Source organism: Delphinapterus leucas, chromosome 1 (genome assembly GCF_059928025.1).
Source record: "Delphinapterus leucas isolate spDelLeu-1000000601 "Yukka" chromosome 1, BTC_Dleu_Yukka2, whole genome shotgun sequence".
Classification (NCBI taxonomy): domain Eukaryota; kingdom Metazoa; phylum Chordata; class Mammalia; order Artiodactyla; family Monodontidae; genus Delphinapterus; species Delphinapterus leucas.
Genome location: NC_143129.1, coordinates 169083828 through 169100179, shown reverse-complemented (window position 1 = coordinate 169100179; position 16352 = coordinate 169083828). Strand labels below are relative to the sequence as shown.

At 46.7% G+C, this 16352-nt stretch overlaps 1 protein-coding gene across 7 annotated transcripts; it reads right to left on the bottom strand.

Annotated features, from left to right (window-relative positions):
• Nucleotides 1-1279: 1279 nt before the first annotated feature.
• IFI6 (interferon alpha inducible protein 6) lies at nt 1280-4562 on the bottom strand. Of its 7 annotated transcripts, none has more exons than XM_022552057.2 (6): nt 4450-4562; nt 2937-3036; nt 2524-2577; nt 2294-2443; nt 1592-1678; nt 1280-1512 (listed from the first exon to the last, which is right to left on the bottom strand). In XM_022552057.2, exons 2-6 carry the CDS (start codon nt 3004-3006, stop codon nt 1406-1408), a joined length of 468 nt encoding a protein of 155 aa, XP_022407765.1. In that variant the 5' UTR covers nt 3007-3036; nt 4450-4562; the 3' UTR covers nt 1280-1405. The 7 variants fall into 7 exon arrangements, with proteins under 7 accessions (XP_022407765.1, XP_022407766.1, XP_089754238.1 ...); XM_022552058.3 differs by lacking the exon at nt 4450-4562 and adding an exon at nt 3758-4426; XM_022552059.2 differs by lacking the exon at nt 4450-4562 and having other exon boundaries at nt 1401-1512; nt 1592-1770; nt 2937-3751.
• Nucleotides 4563-16352: the final 11790 nt, after the last annotated feature.

Here is a 16352-nt window from a genome sequence, read left to right as displayed (position 1 = left end):
CTGTCTCTGGGTTATCAACTCTACAGACAAACTGGGGTGCAGTTACCAGGCCTGGGAGAGTGTGATGCTTGAGACCCCATCCCCTCCTGGGCAGAGGTCCACTCCATCTGCCCCTCAGTGAATGGCCCGAACCAAGGCAGGACTCAGCTGAGGCCCAGTGGTGATTGTCAGGGCAGGGGACTCCGCTCAGCTCCCACTCTTGGACACAAGCTGTGGAGACAGTGTCTGAGGTGCAGATGGTGCCTCCACCACCTGTGTCCCCTCTTCCACAAACACTGCTTCTCTGGGGGCCTGGGGAAAGCCAGCTGAGGCAAACCATTGCCACCTGCAGGGGTGGCGCTGGACCTGGGGATGGGAGCAAGCACGAAGGAGCCTCTTACCCACCTCCATACATTTGTAATCGAAGAAGAAATTCTGGATTAGAAGTGGGGCTGGGTGGGGGAGGCCTGAGGACAGCTGGCTTGGCCCTTTAGTGACCAGCTTTTGTAGTTCACACATGGCCACTTCCCAGGGGTGCAGATCTCTCTAGAAGGCTGGTCTGGTATCGAGGCTGGTACACCCACTCAGACCACAACCACAGCACGATTGGTGCTAGAACCAGCCCTAGCTTTACTACCAAACAATTTCCAGGGCCTTTTTGCCCTCCCCCTGCCTAGGTCCTGGCACTCTGGTTCACTGAACAGGCCTCCCAAACCTCAGATCCTCCCAAGGGCTTGGCCTTCCCTTCCCCCTCAGGAGGCATGTAGGCTCCACATGAAAACTGCCTACCCTGTCCCCAGAGTTTTCTGAGGGAAGGGAGGCCTTGTTGACCCCCCAGAAGCTGCTGTTACACCGTTTCCCCAAGACAAATGTCTGGCCTTCTATCCTCCGCCTGAGGGAGACCACTCTAGCACTTCTTTGGAGAATGGAGATCTGGCTTCTCCATCTCTGCCCAATCAGGGAAGTAGTTGGAAACTTCTCTCACCGAAAACAGAAAGAATCTGCCTCCCCAGGAACCCTGAGAAATAGAGCCTGAGCATTCAGGCTGTGACAGGAGTAGCAGCTCTGCTGGGAAGGAGTCCCGGAGGAGGAGATGTCTGAGCTGGGTTATGAGCTTCAGAAGGACATTCTAGGCAGAGAGAACAGAATACGCCAAGGCTCAGAGGCAAAATCAGCTTGTTTTGCTCCAGGAGCTGTGATGGCCTTTGGGGGAAATGCGGGTGGGGTGTGTGGATGAGGCAGCCCAGAGCCAGATCTTGTTGGGCTTCTCATAGCCAGCACGACTCACAGCAGGACAGAGTGTTTTCTGAGAGACGTTTATTCTGTTTTTTTACCTAGGTCATTGCCAAGTGTGAAAGAGGAACCTCTGGACTGCAGCTGGAAAAGGAAGACAAGGAGGAAGGAGGGGGGTCCAGGGAGCTGCTAGCTACTCCTCATCCGCTCTCTCCTTCCCTCTGCTTTCGATTTGCTTGCGGACAGTATAGCCCAGAAGGGCCCCAATCTTGGCCATGAGGGCACTGCCACCGTTAGCCCCTGTAAAGCAAATACAGTTGGTGAGAGAACAACCATCTTATAGCACAGGACTGTTTCTAGCCTTGCCCACACCCTTCACCTCTCACTGCTGGGGTGCAGCCTGGTCTGTGTCTTCCTCTCTGCCCCCTCTGAGAAGGGCTGTGTCCTTTTGGGCTGGTTCTTTGGGCTTTTGCCATCCAGAATTGAGGGAAGATGGAGGGTTCAGAAAGGCAGAGGGGCAGTTTGTCAGGGGTGGTTTTTCTGTAGGATTTTGGACACCTCAGGGGGGGAGAGAAAAAAAAAAAGAAAGGGCTGGTTGAAAGAGAGAGAGAGAGAGAGGTGAAATCACGTTTTTTAGAAGCACCATTCTGTGCTCTGTATCCATCCCCTTCATGATGTTCAAGAAATGCAAGACCAGGGTTAGTATGAGACTGAATTGGGTCGCTTCACATTTCTTTGCCACTCTGGTTCTCTGAGATTGAGGAGATTCATAAAATGTTAAATTGAGGATGTTTATCCTGGTTAATGCATGAGGAAACTGAGAGACTTGTGACTTGGCCAAAGCATTAGTGAAGGCTCTGGCCTTAGAGTCTGAAAACCAGAAGGCAGACTGACTGGGTTTGAATCTTGGCCGTGGTGCTAACTATATGGGAGAATTTGAGTAAATTCCTTAATCCCTGGGTGCCTCAGTTTCCCCATTGAGTGGTAGGGATTAGAAGAAGCCCCACCTAGTAGAGCTGAGTTAGCCTGTGAAAAGGGCTCAGGACAGAAAAGAGGGCCACCTGGGCCGGCCCACACTCACCCAGGCTCTGCAGCATGGCCACCAGCCCCCCGGCGGGCACTCCGCCCCCGTTCGCCACAGCCGACCAGCTCATCATCTTGGCAGCCACCGAGTTGGCGGCGATGCCTGTGCTCATGAAGCCCAGCGCGGGCAGCGCCATGGCCATGAGCCCTGGAGGAAGAGGAAGCAGTGAGGGACGCCAGCCGCTGGGCCCGCCCCACCTTCCGGGGCTCCCCGCCCTCCAGACCCACCTCCTCCGACGGCCATGTAGGTCAGCGTGCCCAAGAACCCGGAGTCACTTTCTTCTGGAAGGAGAGTGGACAATGTCCAATGGGGAGCAGGGTCCCCCTACCTGTGCCTGATGCTCCGGACCACCCCCGGAGGTGGGGCCACCATCCTCCCATTTCAGAGAGCCTCAATGAAGGGAAGGGACTTTTCCCAGGCACTCTGCCTGGTACAGAACTGGGATGAACTCATTTAGGGAGAATGGAAGAATTGACAGAGCAGGGATTCGAATCTGGGACGCTAGCTACAGGGACCCCGCGCCGCGCTGTCCATTGGAATAGCTTCTCTCGTTCAGAGGCACGCCTGGGTCTCGAAACCAGGGATCCTGAAACTCTCCGCTTCTTTATCCCGGAGTCCCCAGGTGCCCCAGGATCCTTACCTGTCTCCTCGCAGCTGCAGGTGTTGAGTAGCAGGTAGCACAAGACGAGCGATACCGCCTTCTGCCGCATGGTGGCACAGCGCAAGGCTTTGTCGCCGTACTTGGGATGGGAGAGAGGGAAGAGACGGTCCCCAGAGCCCTATTGGAGCCACTCGCGCTCTATTGTATTCCCTTTCGATTCGAGGACGAGTCCACAAAAAGCAGCAAGATGCTCTGGACTGAGCCCAGGACCCCTCTAAGGAGCCGCAGGCTTTCCGTTTCCTCACGGCACCAGCGGGCTGATGTTCCTGCCACACCGGTGGTTATGAGAATTACAGGATGGAATCCTCTCTGGTACAGTGCCTGGCATGCACTGCGCACTCAGCGGAAGTCAGCTAGTATCATTACTGTGGTTTCTGTTTCTGGCTTTGTCTGGTTTTGTCTTAAGCAGGATACCTGGGGCTTCTTTGAGCCTGTTTCCTTATCCCTAAGGTGGGCCTATTTAATAAAGCCTATTTCGGAGGGTGGCTGTGAGTTTTGCAACCGTTCACCACTATATTCCTAGCAATTAGAACAGTGCCTGTCACGCAGAATGTTCTAAACGATGGTTGTTGATAGATTTATTCTCCCAATGCATTGAATATTTACAGGCCCCAAACACTGGCTTCACATCAACTTCCTTTCTCACAAAGAAAGCAGAGAGGGGTAAAAGAGCTTGCCCAGGGTCACACAAGAAATTGTGCAGCCTAGACACAAACTCAAGACTGCAGAATCCAAAACCTATGCTCTTTCCATTACACAGCAAAATAGAAACACACTTCCCTTCCCCCACCACAACTCACCTCTAATGTGAACTTTGTCCGCTCAAAGCATTTTCCTTGAATTGAAAAGAAACAAAAAACCCAAACAACTTCCCCTCTACTGAGCACTTCCTCAGCACTTTATGGTACAAGGTTATTTATACCCATAGCAACCCCATAAAGTAGGTATCATTGTTCTAAACCACACGTTATAGATAAGGAAACTGAAACTCAGAAAAGTAATAATCCCAAGCCTGCTAAACTAGGGAGTAGCAGTCAGGATTTAAAGCCACAATCGACTAATGCCCAAACCCACACTTTGAATATCTACTTCAGATCACTTCATCTATCCTCAAAGGTAAACTCACTGTCACATTAGATTCTGCAATAAAGGGGTTTCAGAAATCGTCCAGTCCTTTGGGCAGGTAAAGTAGCTTGATTCTCATTTTACAGATGAGGAACTAAAGCCCAAGGAGGCGAAGTGGCAGGGTTAAGGCCAGAGACTGCTGACATGGCACCTATAAGCTAAGTTTCATGACTCTTGGGGTTTTGCAACCCAACCCCCCTAAAAGCCCACCAACACATCCCCTCAGACCACTCTGAGTCCAGGGCACTCAGGGGTGTAGACTCCCTGAAGAATGGGCATCCCGGCTCTCATGGCATGAGCCTCAAGGGCAGGCAGCCTGGCAGAGGTTGGCAGCTTGACACCCACATCTCATAGCTTCTGGGTTTACCTTGGAGGAGAGCAGAGAAGGAAGCTTCCTGCCTGCAGCCTGCTGACAGACGGGAACAGCAGTGAGGTAACAGCTCTTAGGCTCGTTTTTTATAGGCTCGTTTTTTATAGCCCTTTCAGATTGCCCCAGGTGGCCAATCCCTGTCAGAGTTTCTAGTTTTGGTTTCCCAAGCTCTGTGGAATCTTTTCTCTTCCCCTCCAGCTCTGCTCAGTGACAACATCTCTGCTGAGCTGCCTACTGGCCAAAAAAGTGTAATTCAAGTCGGAGACTTTCCGAATAGCTAAGAGTATTCAAAGCAGGTCAAACTAGAGTGAGATCCACTGCCCTACTGGGCTTAGTGAAGCCCGATCACCAGCTCCTCCTGGGGCAGAAGGTCTTTCACAGTTTAATTCAATTAATAATGATGCCTACCACTTATCGAGCACTTGCAGCATACAAGGGCCAAGAAAGAGATCCAATCCCACAACAGTCTCGTGAAGTACTAGAACTGTTTATAATCCCATTTTGCAGAAGAGGAGATTAAAACTTGCGGAAATGAAATCACTCCATTCCATTGTTCTCTCAGGCTGGCTGCTTCTGGGTGATGGGCATATGGTAAGACCAGTGAAGCCCATGTTCGTGAGGCCATTGTCACATATCCTTTGCCATAAAATGAGTCTTCTGGCTCTGGGTAATGGATTGAGCATTCTTTCAACCTTTGGATGGCGATGCTTGCAGAACTAGAAATGCAAACCATATTTGGAGTACATAATTCCAGTAAGGATGAATCATTGCTTTCTGCAAGGTGGAAGGGGGTTGATATAATTGACCTGCCCACGGGGGGCTGGCTGCCCTCCCTGACCAATGTTTCTATGCTGCTGCCTGCTGCTGGCTGGTTGAATAATTGTTGGCCGTTGTCAGATCAGCCTCGATGAAAGGGAGCCCAAGTTGTTGGGTCCATTCATAGCCTCCATCCTTGCCACTATGGCCACCCTTTTATGGGTCTTTTGCAAAGCAACAGGGTGGCTAACTTTAGAGGCTGGCTGACATCCATAAGATGGGACATTTGGCCATCTGGCTGGAGAGCCTCGATGGTCTCTGGTGAGCATTAATGTGAGACACAAGATCTGCATACTTTGCACCCACTCCAATAAGTTCATCTATGTGCCCCTTACCCAGACCTGCTTGTCTCTGAAATTCTGCTCTCTTTCCATGCCCTTGACCAACTAGCCAAGCCATTTGCCATTTATTAGGAATTAGTGTATATCTGTGCTTCAGTCATATCTTCCTCCATACAAAAGGAAGGACAAAGTATATTGCTTGGAGTTTTGCCCCCAGGGAATTTACCACCGTCCTTCAGGGCTACCCCCACTTGGGGTTGTAATAGAGTGGTTCATTTCCAGCTTGTGTCTATACTGACTTGTGTGTAAATTGGCTTCTACTCCCTTCCTCCTTTATCAGTTTGCTATAGGGAACCCTCCATGAGGCCATAGGGATGAATTAAAGCAGAGGTGTCAGATCAACAGAGTTAGATGCCATGGGAGTCTGAGCTGCCTGTTCATTTGATTTACTCATGCCTCTGAACTCTTTGAGCCCAGCCCTGAATGTACCACTTCCATCATATTGGATTGCTGCTGTGCCCGTCTGATGACATCCAGCTTTAGACATACAGCCACCTGACATCTGGTGGCCACATGCTCAGTCACTACTGGGGCCCAGTGACACACCAGAACCTTTTTGTTCAAATGGACCATGGCAATTATGGCCTTACTCCAGAATCCTAGGGGTCCTCACTGCGACTCTCCTATTTGAGCTTTCAGAGACTCCCCACAGAAACTTTATCCACCACAGATTCCTCAGGCAACATTGTATCTGCAGGATCATATAATCCAAAGTGGCCGCATTGCCTGTTTTATGATCTGAACCTGCTATACAGTCCTCTGTTGGTCTGGGCACCACCCAGAGTCGGCAGCTTTCCAGGTCACCTAATAAAGGGTTGGAGAAGTAGTTCTAAGCGTGTCTATTCTGTCTCCAAAATCTAAAGAGGCCCACCAAAAACTGTGCATTTTTCTAAGAGATATGTGAGGTGAGATAACTTGTCCTGGCATGCCCCAAACCACTGAACCCCTAAAAATATTCCCAGTGTGGCAGGACCATGAATCTTCATGCAATTTATCTTCCACTCTCTAGCAAATATGGTGCTTACCATTCCCTTTTCATGTCCAATGAGCATGATGTCATCAATATAGTGGACCAATATGATGTTCTGCGGGATGTCAAGGTGATCAAGTTCCCTGAAGACTATAGATAACAGAGAGCTGGAAGGTTAACAAAGCCCTGAGGGGAGAGAGCGAAGGTGCTCTCACTGTCATATTGTGACGTAAAGGCAAACTAACCGCCTTTGATCATCTCGTCTCTGGGTATTGAAAAGAAAGCGTTTGCTAAATCACTAACCACACACAAGTGTTCGAGATTGTGCTGATATGCTCCGGTAAAGATACCACATCCAGGAGCACATCTCTGATTGGGGCTATCACAAGGTTAAGTTCACAGTGATCTATCCATCTTCTACCTGATCCATCTGTTTTCCTGGAGGCCAGACAGGTGAATTGAATGGGGATACGATGGGGAATCCAAGCTCAGCCAAAGCATTAGATCAGAAATAATACTGCACAAATCAGCTGTAGGGCAGTGTAATGGTTAATTTTACGTGTTAACTTGGCTAGGCCACAGTACCCGGATATTTGGTCAAACGCTACTCTAGATGCTGCTGTGAGGTAGTTTTTACATGAGATTTATATTTAAATCAGTATACTTTGAGTAAAGAAGATTACCTTCCATAATGTGGGTGAGCCTCATTCAGTCAGTTAAAAGCCTTAAGAGCAAAAAAATCCTGACTCCCCCTTGGAAGAGGGAATTCTGCCTGCAGTCCGCCTTCGGGCTCAAGCTGTAACATCAGTTCTTCCCTGGGTCGCCAAGTGGCCAGCCTACCCTGCAGACTGTGCACTTGCCGGCCTCCACAATTGCATGAGCTAATTCCTTAAAATAAATCACTCCCTTACTATATATGTACACATCCTATTGGTTCTGTTTCTTTGGAGAACTCTGACTAATACAGGGAGTTTCAGGAGCTTCTGCTTGGCTTTTCCTATCATTATAGCCTTTACTCTGCAGATCGTGGAATCAATGAAAGGATTCTGTCAGCTTCTTTGGGACCCATTGGACTTAGAGTAAACTCCATCTATATCAACTGCGCTCCTTTACTCCCTGCTCTAGCCAGAGAACTCTGTTTTGTGTCAATTCAGACTCCATTTCTTTAACAATCTTTCAATATTCTGAATATTGTCCTTTTTCCAATGCACAGTTATCCTGGTAAATGACAGCAGATTCCTTTGGGGAAGAATTGGAGGAATATTTACTATATATAATTATGGTATCACTGGAGAGTTGTTTCTTTAGGGGGATGGCCTCTGCTGTAGTCAAGGGGCTCTGGCTCTGTGGACTTAGATCTAGAATCTAGATGAGGGACTGTGGTTATCCATTGTAGCAGCTGACGTCAGTCATCTGCTTACCAGCTCCTGATTTTTTAAAAAATATGAAAATAGAGGATCACCCAGTCAGTGGTCCATCCATTCCATCCCCATAACAACTTGCCATAGATTCCTGCAGATCGAGGCATCCTCATTGTCACTCTGGCCTCGCTGCCCTTGACAGTAATTATATTCACCTGGTCTCGGATGCCACCTCTGCCATTCTGGAATCCCAACATTAGTATTGATATTAGGGATCCCAATTCCATGGCAGCATCTATTACTCTTAATCCCAGGGTACCCCAAACAGTCACCACTGAGCTACTCAGAAGTGCTGGTGTCCCCTTTATCAGTGAGTTCCTTTTTGACTTAGTGCAGAGGGTGTCGTGTGGGCCCTCCTAGAGAACATGGGTGCTGAGTTCTTAGATCTTACATTCCCACCTCCCTGAACTTTCTGACCTCTTCTTAATACTCTACCAAGGAAGTTCTAGCATCTTGACCTCATTTATTGTAGGTCATCATCCTGCTTTAAGGAACCATCCTTGCAAACTATTAAGATCATATTTCAATCATCTATTGCTGAATAACCGACCACACAAGACTTAAAGGCTTAACAACAGCAATTTATTATTTCTCACAATTCTGCAGCCTGGGTTAGGCTCAGCTGGGTGTTCGTACGCTTCATGTATTGTTTGTAGGTGTTGCAGGAGGCACAATGTCCAGGATGTCCTTTTCACTTACATAAATGGCAGCTCAGCTGGGATGGACGGAACATCTGGGGCTGGTCAGGCACCTCTCTTTCTCAGCATGGTGTCTCTTCACAGTGTAAGGGTGTCTGTGTGGTTGGATTTCTTACATGGTGGCTGGCATCCAAGAGGGAGGAAATGGAAGCTGCCAGTCTTCTCAAAGGCCAGGTCTGGAACTGGAACAGTGTCACTTCTACCATATTCTGTTGGTTATGGCAAGTCGTAGGCCAGTCCAAATTCAAGGAAAGGAGGAAAATAGACTCCATCTTCTGATATGAGGAGTGGCATGTACATAGAGGGAGAGAAGGAATTGATGGTGACCCTCTTTGGAAACTACCAGAGACCAGCTCAGGCATCCTTGCAAGCATATTAAAGCCTGACTTACTCAAGTGTGGTCCACGATAATGTATTCCCCATTAGCCAGTCTTATATTCTGCCATGCCTGCCCCCTCACTGCCATGTCTAGAACTCCCAAGATCACTCCCACATATATTAGCCAGGCCTTTCGATTCCTTTGATGTGTGGCTTATTTTTCCTGGGTCAGGACTTAAATCTCTCCCCTTAGGATTTGCTAGGAACTGATCCCAGTTCTTCGAGTGTGTTTTGGGAGTGACATTTGTATTAAGGAGAACAAATACCTTATGAAGGACGTGCTTCATGTGAGATTATTGTATAATCTCAAGGAAGTGAGAAACTGTTATTCCTTAGCAAGAGGGCAGGGGCTGCTTCTGCCACCCAGGAGAACTCATGAGATAAAGATTCTTAGGTTTGTCTACCCTGATGTCCCTAGCCCAGGTCTCAGGATCCTACTCTTTCCCTATCAGGGCCTTGACTATGACATAGGAGATCTACTGACACTGTACATTTAGAGACCTTTGCAAATCTGCCACTTATAATGTGATTGGCTGTGATGTTTTTTTTCTACATAGCCTTCCCTTCAGCACAAGTGAAAGCTTTACTAATTGTGATGCCAGCTGAAGGGCAAAGTTATTATCACTCCATCTACTACCAACAATGAGATCCCTATTGCTTTCACATGGGTGAGAAGTTCAACTACAAAATCACACCCCGGAGGTCTGTTTTCTAGGACCTCTTCTGGTACTAAATGTCAACCCATGTTCCTTAGAAAATGGAGCCTGAATCAAAGGTTGTACACTGATGCTTTCTTGGGTGTTACAATCCCAAGGAAGCAAAAGTGAGGGGGAGAACAGAAGTGAAACAGAAAAAGAAGGAAAGAAATATAAGCTCTTACATTACTTAGCTGGCCAGAGCCCCACAAAAACCAAGGCCAGTTGCTCAGTCACATGGGATCTCTTCAAAGAGGTCACATGGAACCACTATGTCTTGAAATAGTCCATAGTAAGGCAGAAGGGTGAGGAATTTATCTGTCATCAATTTTTCATTGTCTAGTCTCATGGTTGCCAACAGGGTCTTAACAGTCTGCCCTTTGGAACCGTGTTAACTCCTTCCACTGGGCTGTTGCTGGGGAAGCCAGAGCCTTCATAAGCCCAGTTGGGTCAGACATGAGTGCCAAAGCTTCTGGTGTTCCTACTGTAGCAGGCTTAATTGAGTTCATGCCAAAGACTAGCTCTTGCCTCCTGATGATGCTGAGGCAGCCCGTAACGTTCGGCAATGAGGGAAGGATGTTGACTGCTGAGAGACATCTAAACTGAATCTGGTACAATTAAAGGAAAGACTTTGGCATTTACTTAGAATGAGATGGGAAGCTATTGGAGAGATTTGAGCAGAGGAGTGACATGTCTGAAAAGCTTTCACAGGATCACTCTGGCTTCCCAGGAGGGCAGGGACAGAAGCAAGGGGACCAGTTAGGAGTCAGTTGCAATAATCCAGATGTATCCATCAGGGTTCCATCAGAGAAGCAGAACCATTAAGAGTGGTAAGAATAAGGGATTTATTATACATATTTGATTATATGCAATTATGGGTGTTGGTTACACAGTTTATGTACAGCTGTTGTTTGTACTTCTGCTGTTGGGTTAGGAGTCAGCAGGGAAGTCCTAAATGATGGGTGTTCTGAAAGATGGACATGAAGTGGTGGAGGGCAAGGTCAAGCTGGCACTCATGAAGATGAACTGGAATCTATGAGGACAAACTAGACCTCCACCCCCACATTTCTCTCTCCCCACCTCTAAGCCTCCAATTTTGATGATGACCGGCAAGAGAATCTGGTGCCTTTCATCAACACACATCTACCCTGGAGCTGGAGAAGCTGAAGGCAGAGATTGGGGCGAGGAGGGGGTGCTGGAGGAGCTACGGCCCAGCTGCTGCCTTACACCGACAAGGGGAGCCAACAGATCAGTGAAAACATGTATGAACTACAGCAGCACTTGACCCTGTACTAGCCTTCCAAGCGTAAGCATGTCTACAGCTTCACTTCCACCTCCTAAATCCTGCCTAAATCTCCCTCTGTGGCCAATTCTCATCCAAAACTATACAAGAAAAGGAACTCTGGGAAACATAGTTGCAGCTTGGTTGAGTTGACATAATACAAAGCCCACCACACCAGATGAGAAATTGAAATGGCTTGGACCAGAGTATTGGCAACAGGGGCGTAAGAAGTGCTTGAATTCTGGAAGTATCCTGACTATCCCTCACTATCTGAATCTATGTGGTTTCTGAGCTTGGATGGTGAGCTCTGATGTGAGAGTGGTCATGTCACCTTGAGTTTGATGAGGGAGAAGCAAACAGGCCCACCACTCACTTCTACAGGGCCTGGGACAATGGTATAAATTGATGCTCACCTACCAGATGTCTAAATATTTAAAAACTCTAAATCAAGACAAAAACCTATTATTTAAGGTATATTCTATCTTCATACCTTAACAAATATAGTTTCATAACAACAAAATGGAAAGTATGTATAGAAACCTATGTTTTTTTATGACTGAAAGTCTGTTAAAATGACTGAATATTAGTACGTACCTGGGTGTTCTACTGGTGGACTGGAAATACTTGGATGAGGAGTAAGAAAATATGTACACAGTTAATAAATTATGTATTTATTCCATATAAGAAAGAAAAAAAAAAAGGAGGCTGGCCTGGCACTCAGAGCTAGGTCATGATATTGAACATAAATGACCACACAGAATACCAGTCTCAGACAAGATTACTCTGACACCATGATAAAATGAGACAAAACAAGGCCACTTTATATTTTGTCTAAGCATAGACAACAAGTCAAAATATCAAACAACCCCACCTTAGCTAAAATGAGTGACTGCTACTTCTTACCAATTAGTTTTAACCTTGGGCTAGTCTCTTCCTTCTATAGATCAAACTTACATCCCCAATCATAGCATTGTACTTGCTTTCTATCTTTTTTTCTTTTTTAAAATATTTATTTATTTGGCTGCGCCAGTTCTTATTTTGTTTTTGTTTTTGTTTTTCTGTACGCGGGCCTCTCACTGTTGTGGCCTCTCCCGTTGCGGAGCACAGGCTCTGGAGGCACAGGCTCAGTGGCCATGGCTCACGGGCCTAGCCGCTCTGCAGCATGTGGGATCTTCCCGGACCAGGGCACGAACACTTGTCCCCTCATCGGCAGGCGGACTCTCAACCACTGCGCCACCAGGGAAGCCCTGCGCCAGTTCTTAGTTGCAGCATGTGGGATCTTAGTTGTGGCATGTGGAATCTTTAGTTGTGGCTTGTGAACCCTTAGTTGTGGCATGCAGGATCTAGTTCCCTGACCAGGGATGGAACCTGGGCCCCCTGCATTGGGAGTGCAACATCCTAGCCACTGGACCACCAGGAAAGTCCCTGCCCTTGCTTTCTGACATCCAATCTAGAGCAATCCCTCACTTTCTTAGACCTTCCCCCAAGTCACTCAGCCCTAGCCCAGATCCTATAATAGGTTCTTCCTAACACCCTCTGAGACATCCTATGATTCCCAGTGATGTGTATTCTCCCTCACTGCTGGGAGTTATAAATCCAATTCATTTAACTACAGGTGTGTTTCTGCTGGTCTTTGGCTGAATGATACTGACACACCTACAATGTATTTTTCTTGATTTTGTTTCAGCAAAATTACTAATATGTTTTCATAATTAAAAATTTCACATAATTTGTGTTCTCTTGACAGCACTGGAAAACTATAACCTGTGGGCCAAATCAGGCCTTTTGCCTGTTTTCGTAAATAAAGTTTTATTGGAACACAGCCATATTAATTCATTTATGTATTGTCTATGGCTGCTTTCATGCTACAGTGGCAGAGTAGTTATGACAGAGAATGCAATGACCAACAAAGCCTAAAATATTTAGTATTTCTCCCTTTACAGAAAAGTTTACCAACCTCTGATTTAAAAAATTAAAATGTAATTGTTTTCATAATACACAAAATTTGAATATATTTTCATCAAAAGATTAACTAAAAATTAAAATTTTATTATATATTTTAAAATTTAAAAAAATTACTCCAAAAGATTTAAATCATATATTACAAATAAAAAAGCAAGCTATACATATTAACATAACTTCTTTTTTTTTTTTTTGTGGTACGCGGGCCTCTTACTGTTGTGGCCTCTCCCGTTGCGGAGCACAGGCTCCGGACGCGCAGGCTCAGCGGCCATGACTCATTGGCCCAGCCGCTCCGCGGCATGTGGGATCCTCCCAGACCGGGGCACGAACCCGTGTCCCCTACGTTGGCAGGCGGACTCTCAACCACTGCGCCACCAGGGAAGCCCCTAATATAACACTTTAAATCAAAATTTGAAGCTGATATATTTTGTTTTGGTAAATTTTATCAAATCTTATTTTTTTTAAATAAAACTTTCTACCATTTTAGTATTCAATATCTATCTAAATGCTAACAGAAAGAATTTGTACTATGCTTCACATATAATCTAGAGCTATACATACCCAGGTGAGTAATAATTGTTTAATTGGAAAACATCCCTTTGCTGCCATGTGCAGCTGTTGTGAATGTTGAGGTAACTTATGAGTACGTCTCATTTGGAATTGAAACTGGAAGAGAAGCAAGAAAATGGACATTGGTCACTACCAGCAAATGATGCTTTGTCATGCAAGGATTTACAACTACATTCATGCTATCGGAGAGGAAGGATTTGGTAGGTCAACCAGTTTGTTGTTTCTCTTACCTAAGCTCTTCCATCTCTCAATCTTCCCCAGACACTGTAGCCGCGTCTGTCCCTGATGTTGGCAGCAACGCAACCTGTAAACTTTTACAGCAATCGACACAGTCAACTTTTGTTTTGAGGACATAGGGCAAGAGATTTTAGAAGCATTCCCCAGGGCCTGAATGGTGCTAGTCCTAGAGTGGATGTTTATGTTTACGAGCTGTGCTGTGCCAGTGCTGGGCTTCGGATCCTGGGAGTCAGAGGCACTTGTGTGTTCTTTATTTGATGTGTGTTTGTGATATGGAGGGTCCCCTAAAACACAGGGCCTAGATGGAAGGCTGGTTGTAGTAGTAAGGGCTCAGATGCTGAAGGACTTTTCAAAATAGTTATCTGTGTCTTTTTGGTTTCTGAGTTTGGATAACAGGAGTTCAACTAGTGAGGGATACGTAGCCTTTACTGACTGTCCAGATGTGAGATATGAGAGAAAGAGAGGAGTAAAGGATGACACCAAGATTTTTGGCCCAAACAACTGGAAAAATGGAACTGTTGTTAACAGAAAGGGGGAGGACTCCAGGACTTTTTCTGCCAGTTCAACTCTACATGAACTAGCCTCAATCATGCAGACAGTGGAAGGAATCTGGGTGCCTGGATGACAACAGAGAGCACAGCCACCAGATGACTTGAATGTTAGTCCTTAGCCCGTGATTGTCAGTTCAGGCTGCTATAGCAGAAGACCATAGACTGGGTGGCTAATCAACAACAGAAATTTATTTCTTACAGTTCTCTAGGCTGTGAAGTCCAAGAGCACGGTGCTGGCAGATTCAGTGTCTGATGAAGACACCTGTTTCCTGGTTCCTGTCTTCTGTGTCCTCACATGGTGGAGGGAGAAAGGGAGCTCTCTAGGGCCTCTTTTGTAAGGGCACTAATCCCATTTTTGAGGGCTTAGTCCTCTTGACCTAATCACCTCTCAAAGGTTCCACCTCCAATACTATCACACTCAGGATTAGGTTTCAACATATGAATTTTGGGAGGACATATTCAGTCCACTTCAATTATACAAGAGAAAAAGAAACTTCTATTTTGTTCAAGCCACTGAGTGATTGTTCATTCTCTTTGTAACAGCAGCCTAGCCTTAGGTCCTCACACCCAACCCAGTCCAGGAGCAGTAGAAAAGGAATAGTTGGAGAACGTGACTCCTCATGTTTGAGGGTGGCACCGGGAGCAGTGGAACATTTTCTCCAGTGGCCTTGAGCAAAGTAGGTGTGGCACATATGGCTGGCAGGCATGAAGAGGAGGACACAGCAGCAAGCCACATGGGCAGATGACTTCACACCAGGTAGGAAGGAAGATGTCAGTAAGGACAGATGACCAAGACTAGATATTCCTTACCCTGCTCCATTCCACCTGTGTTTGTGGTTCAAAAGACTCCTAGAACTTAGATGCAGGCCCTGGGAAGTGTGTGGGGAAAACTCTAAATTATTCCTCCTGCTATGCCTATAGGCAACTTTCAACTTATACACTGGATCCCATCCCCACTCACCTACTCAAAGACTTTGTTCCTGCAAATTTCTCCTCCTTCTCCTGTATCACCAATTTCCCCTTTACTGTCATAGCCCCTATTTGAGAGAAAGAGGTCAAACTTCCCTTGACCCCCAGGCCCCCCTTCAATTATTATCCTGTTTTTGTTTCCCACTTTTTCTAAATGCTTCTCTATACTCCCTGACTCCACTGCCTCACCTCTCATTCTCTCTCTTTCTCCTCTTCTCCCCCCATTCTGTCTTTAACCCATCCCAAGCAGGCTTTTCTTCCTGCCAACCCAGTGAAACTGGTCATGTCAGGCTCACCAAACACCCTTTACCACAGGTGATCACTTCTTTCTTGAAGCCATTTCTTCACTTGGCTTCTGAGACTCAAAACTCTCCTGGTTTATGAGGCTTCCCTGGTGGCGCAGTGGTTGAGAATCCGCCTGCCGATGTAGGGGACACGGGTTCATGCCCCAGTCCGAGAAGATCCCACATGCCGTGGAGCGGCTCGGCCCCTGAGCCATGGCCGCTGAGCCTGCGCGTCCGGAGCCTGTGCTCCGCAACGGGAGGGCCACAACAGTAAGAGGCCCGCGTACCACACAAAAAAACCCCAAAATAAAACAACTCTCCTGGTTTTCTTTCTTCCTAACTGGTTGTACCTTCTCAGTCTCATTTGCTTATTACCACTCTCTCCTTCCTTCATCCCATCCTCAGTTCCCAATCTATTGTTTGGAGCTCCGGGCCTGTCTTTGGAATTCTTTCTTCACTCTTCCCAGATGATCTCACGGCTTTTGAAGCCATCTACATGTTCATGACTTCCAAGTTACACTTGCAGCCCTCACTGATACTCTACACCCCAGGTCTGTATCTCTAACTGCCTATTCATCTTATAATCATCTCAAAATTATCATGGCCAAAATGGGAGCTTTGATTTTCCCTTCCAAATTAGCACCTCCACGACTCTTCCCATCTCAGTAAATGCCATCACTTTTTACCCAGTTGCTCAAGCCAAAAACATAGGACACACAACCTTCA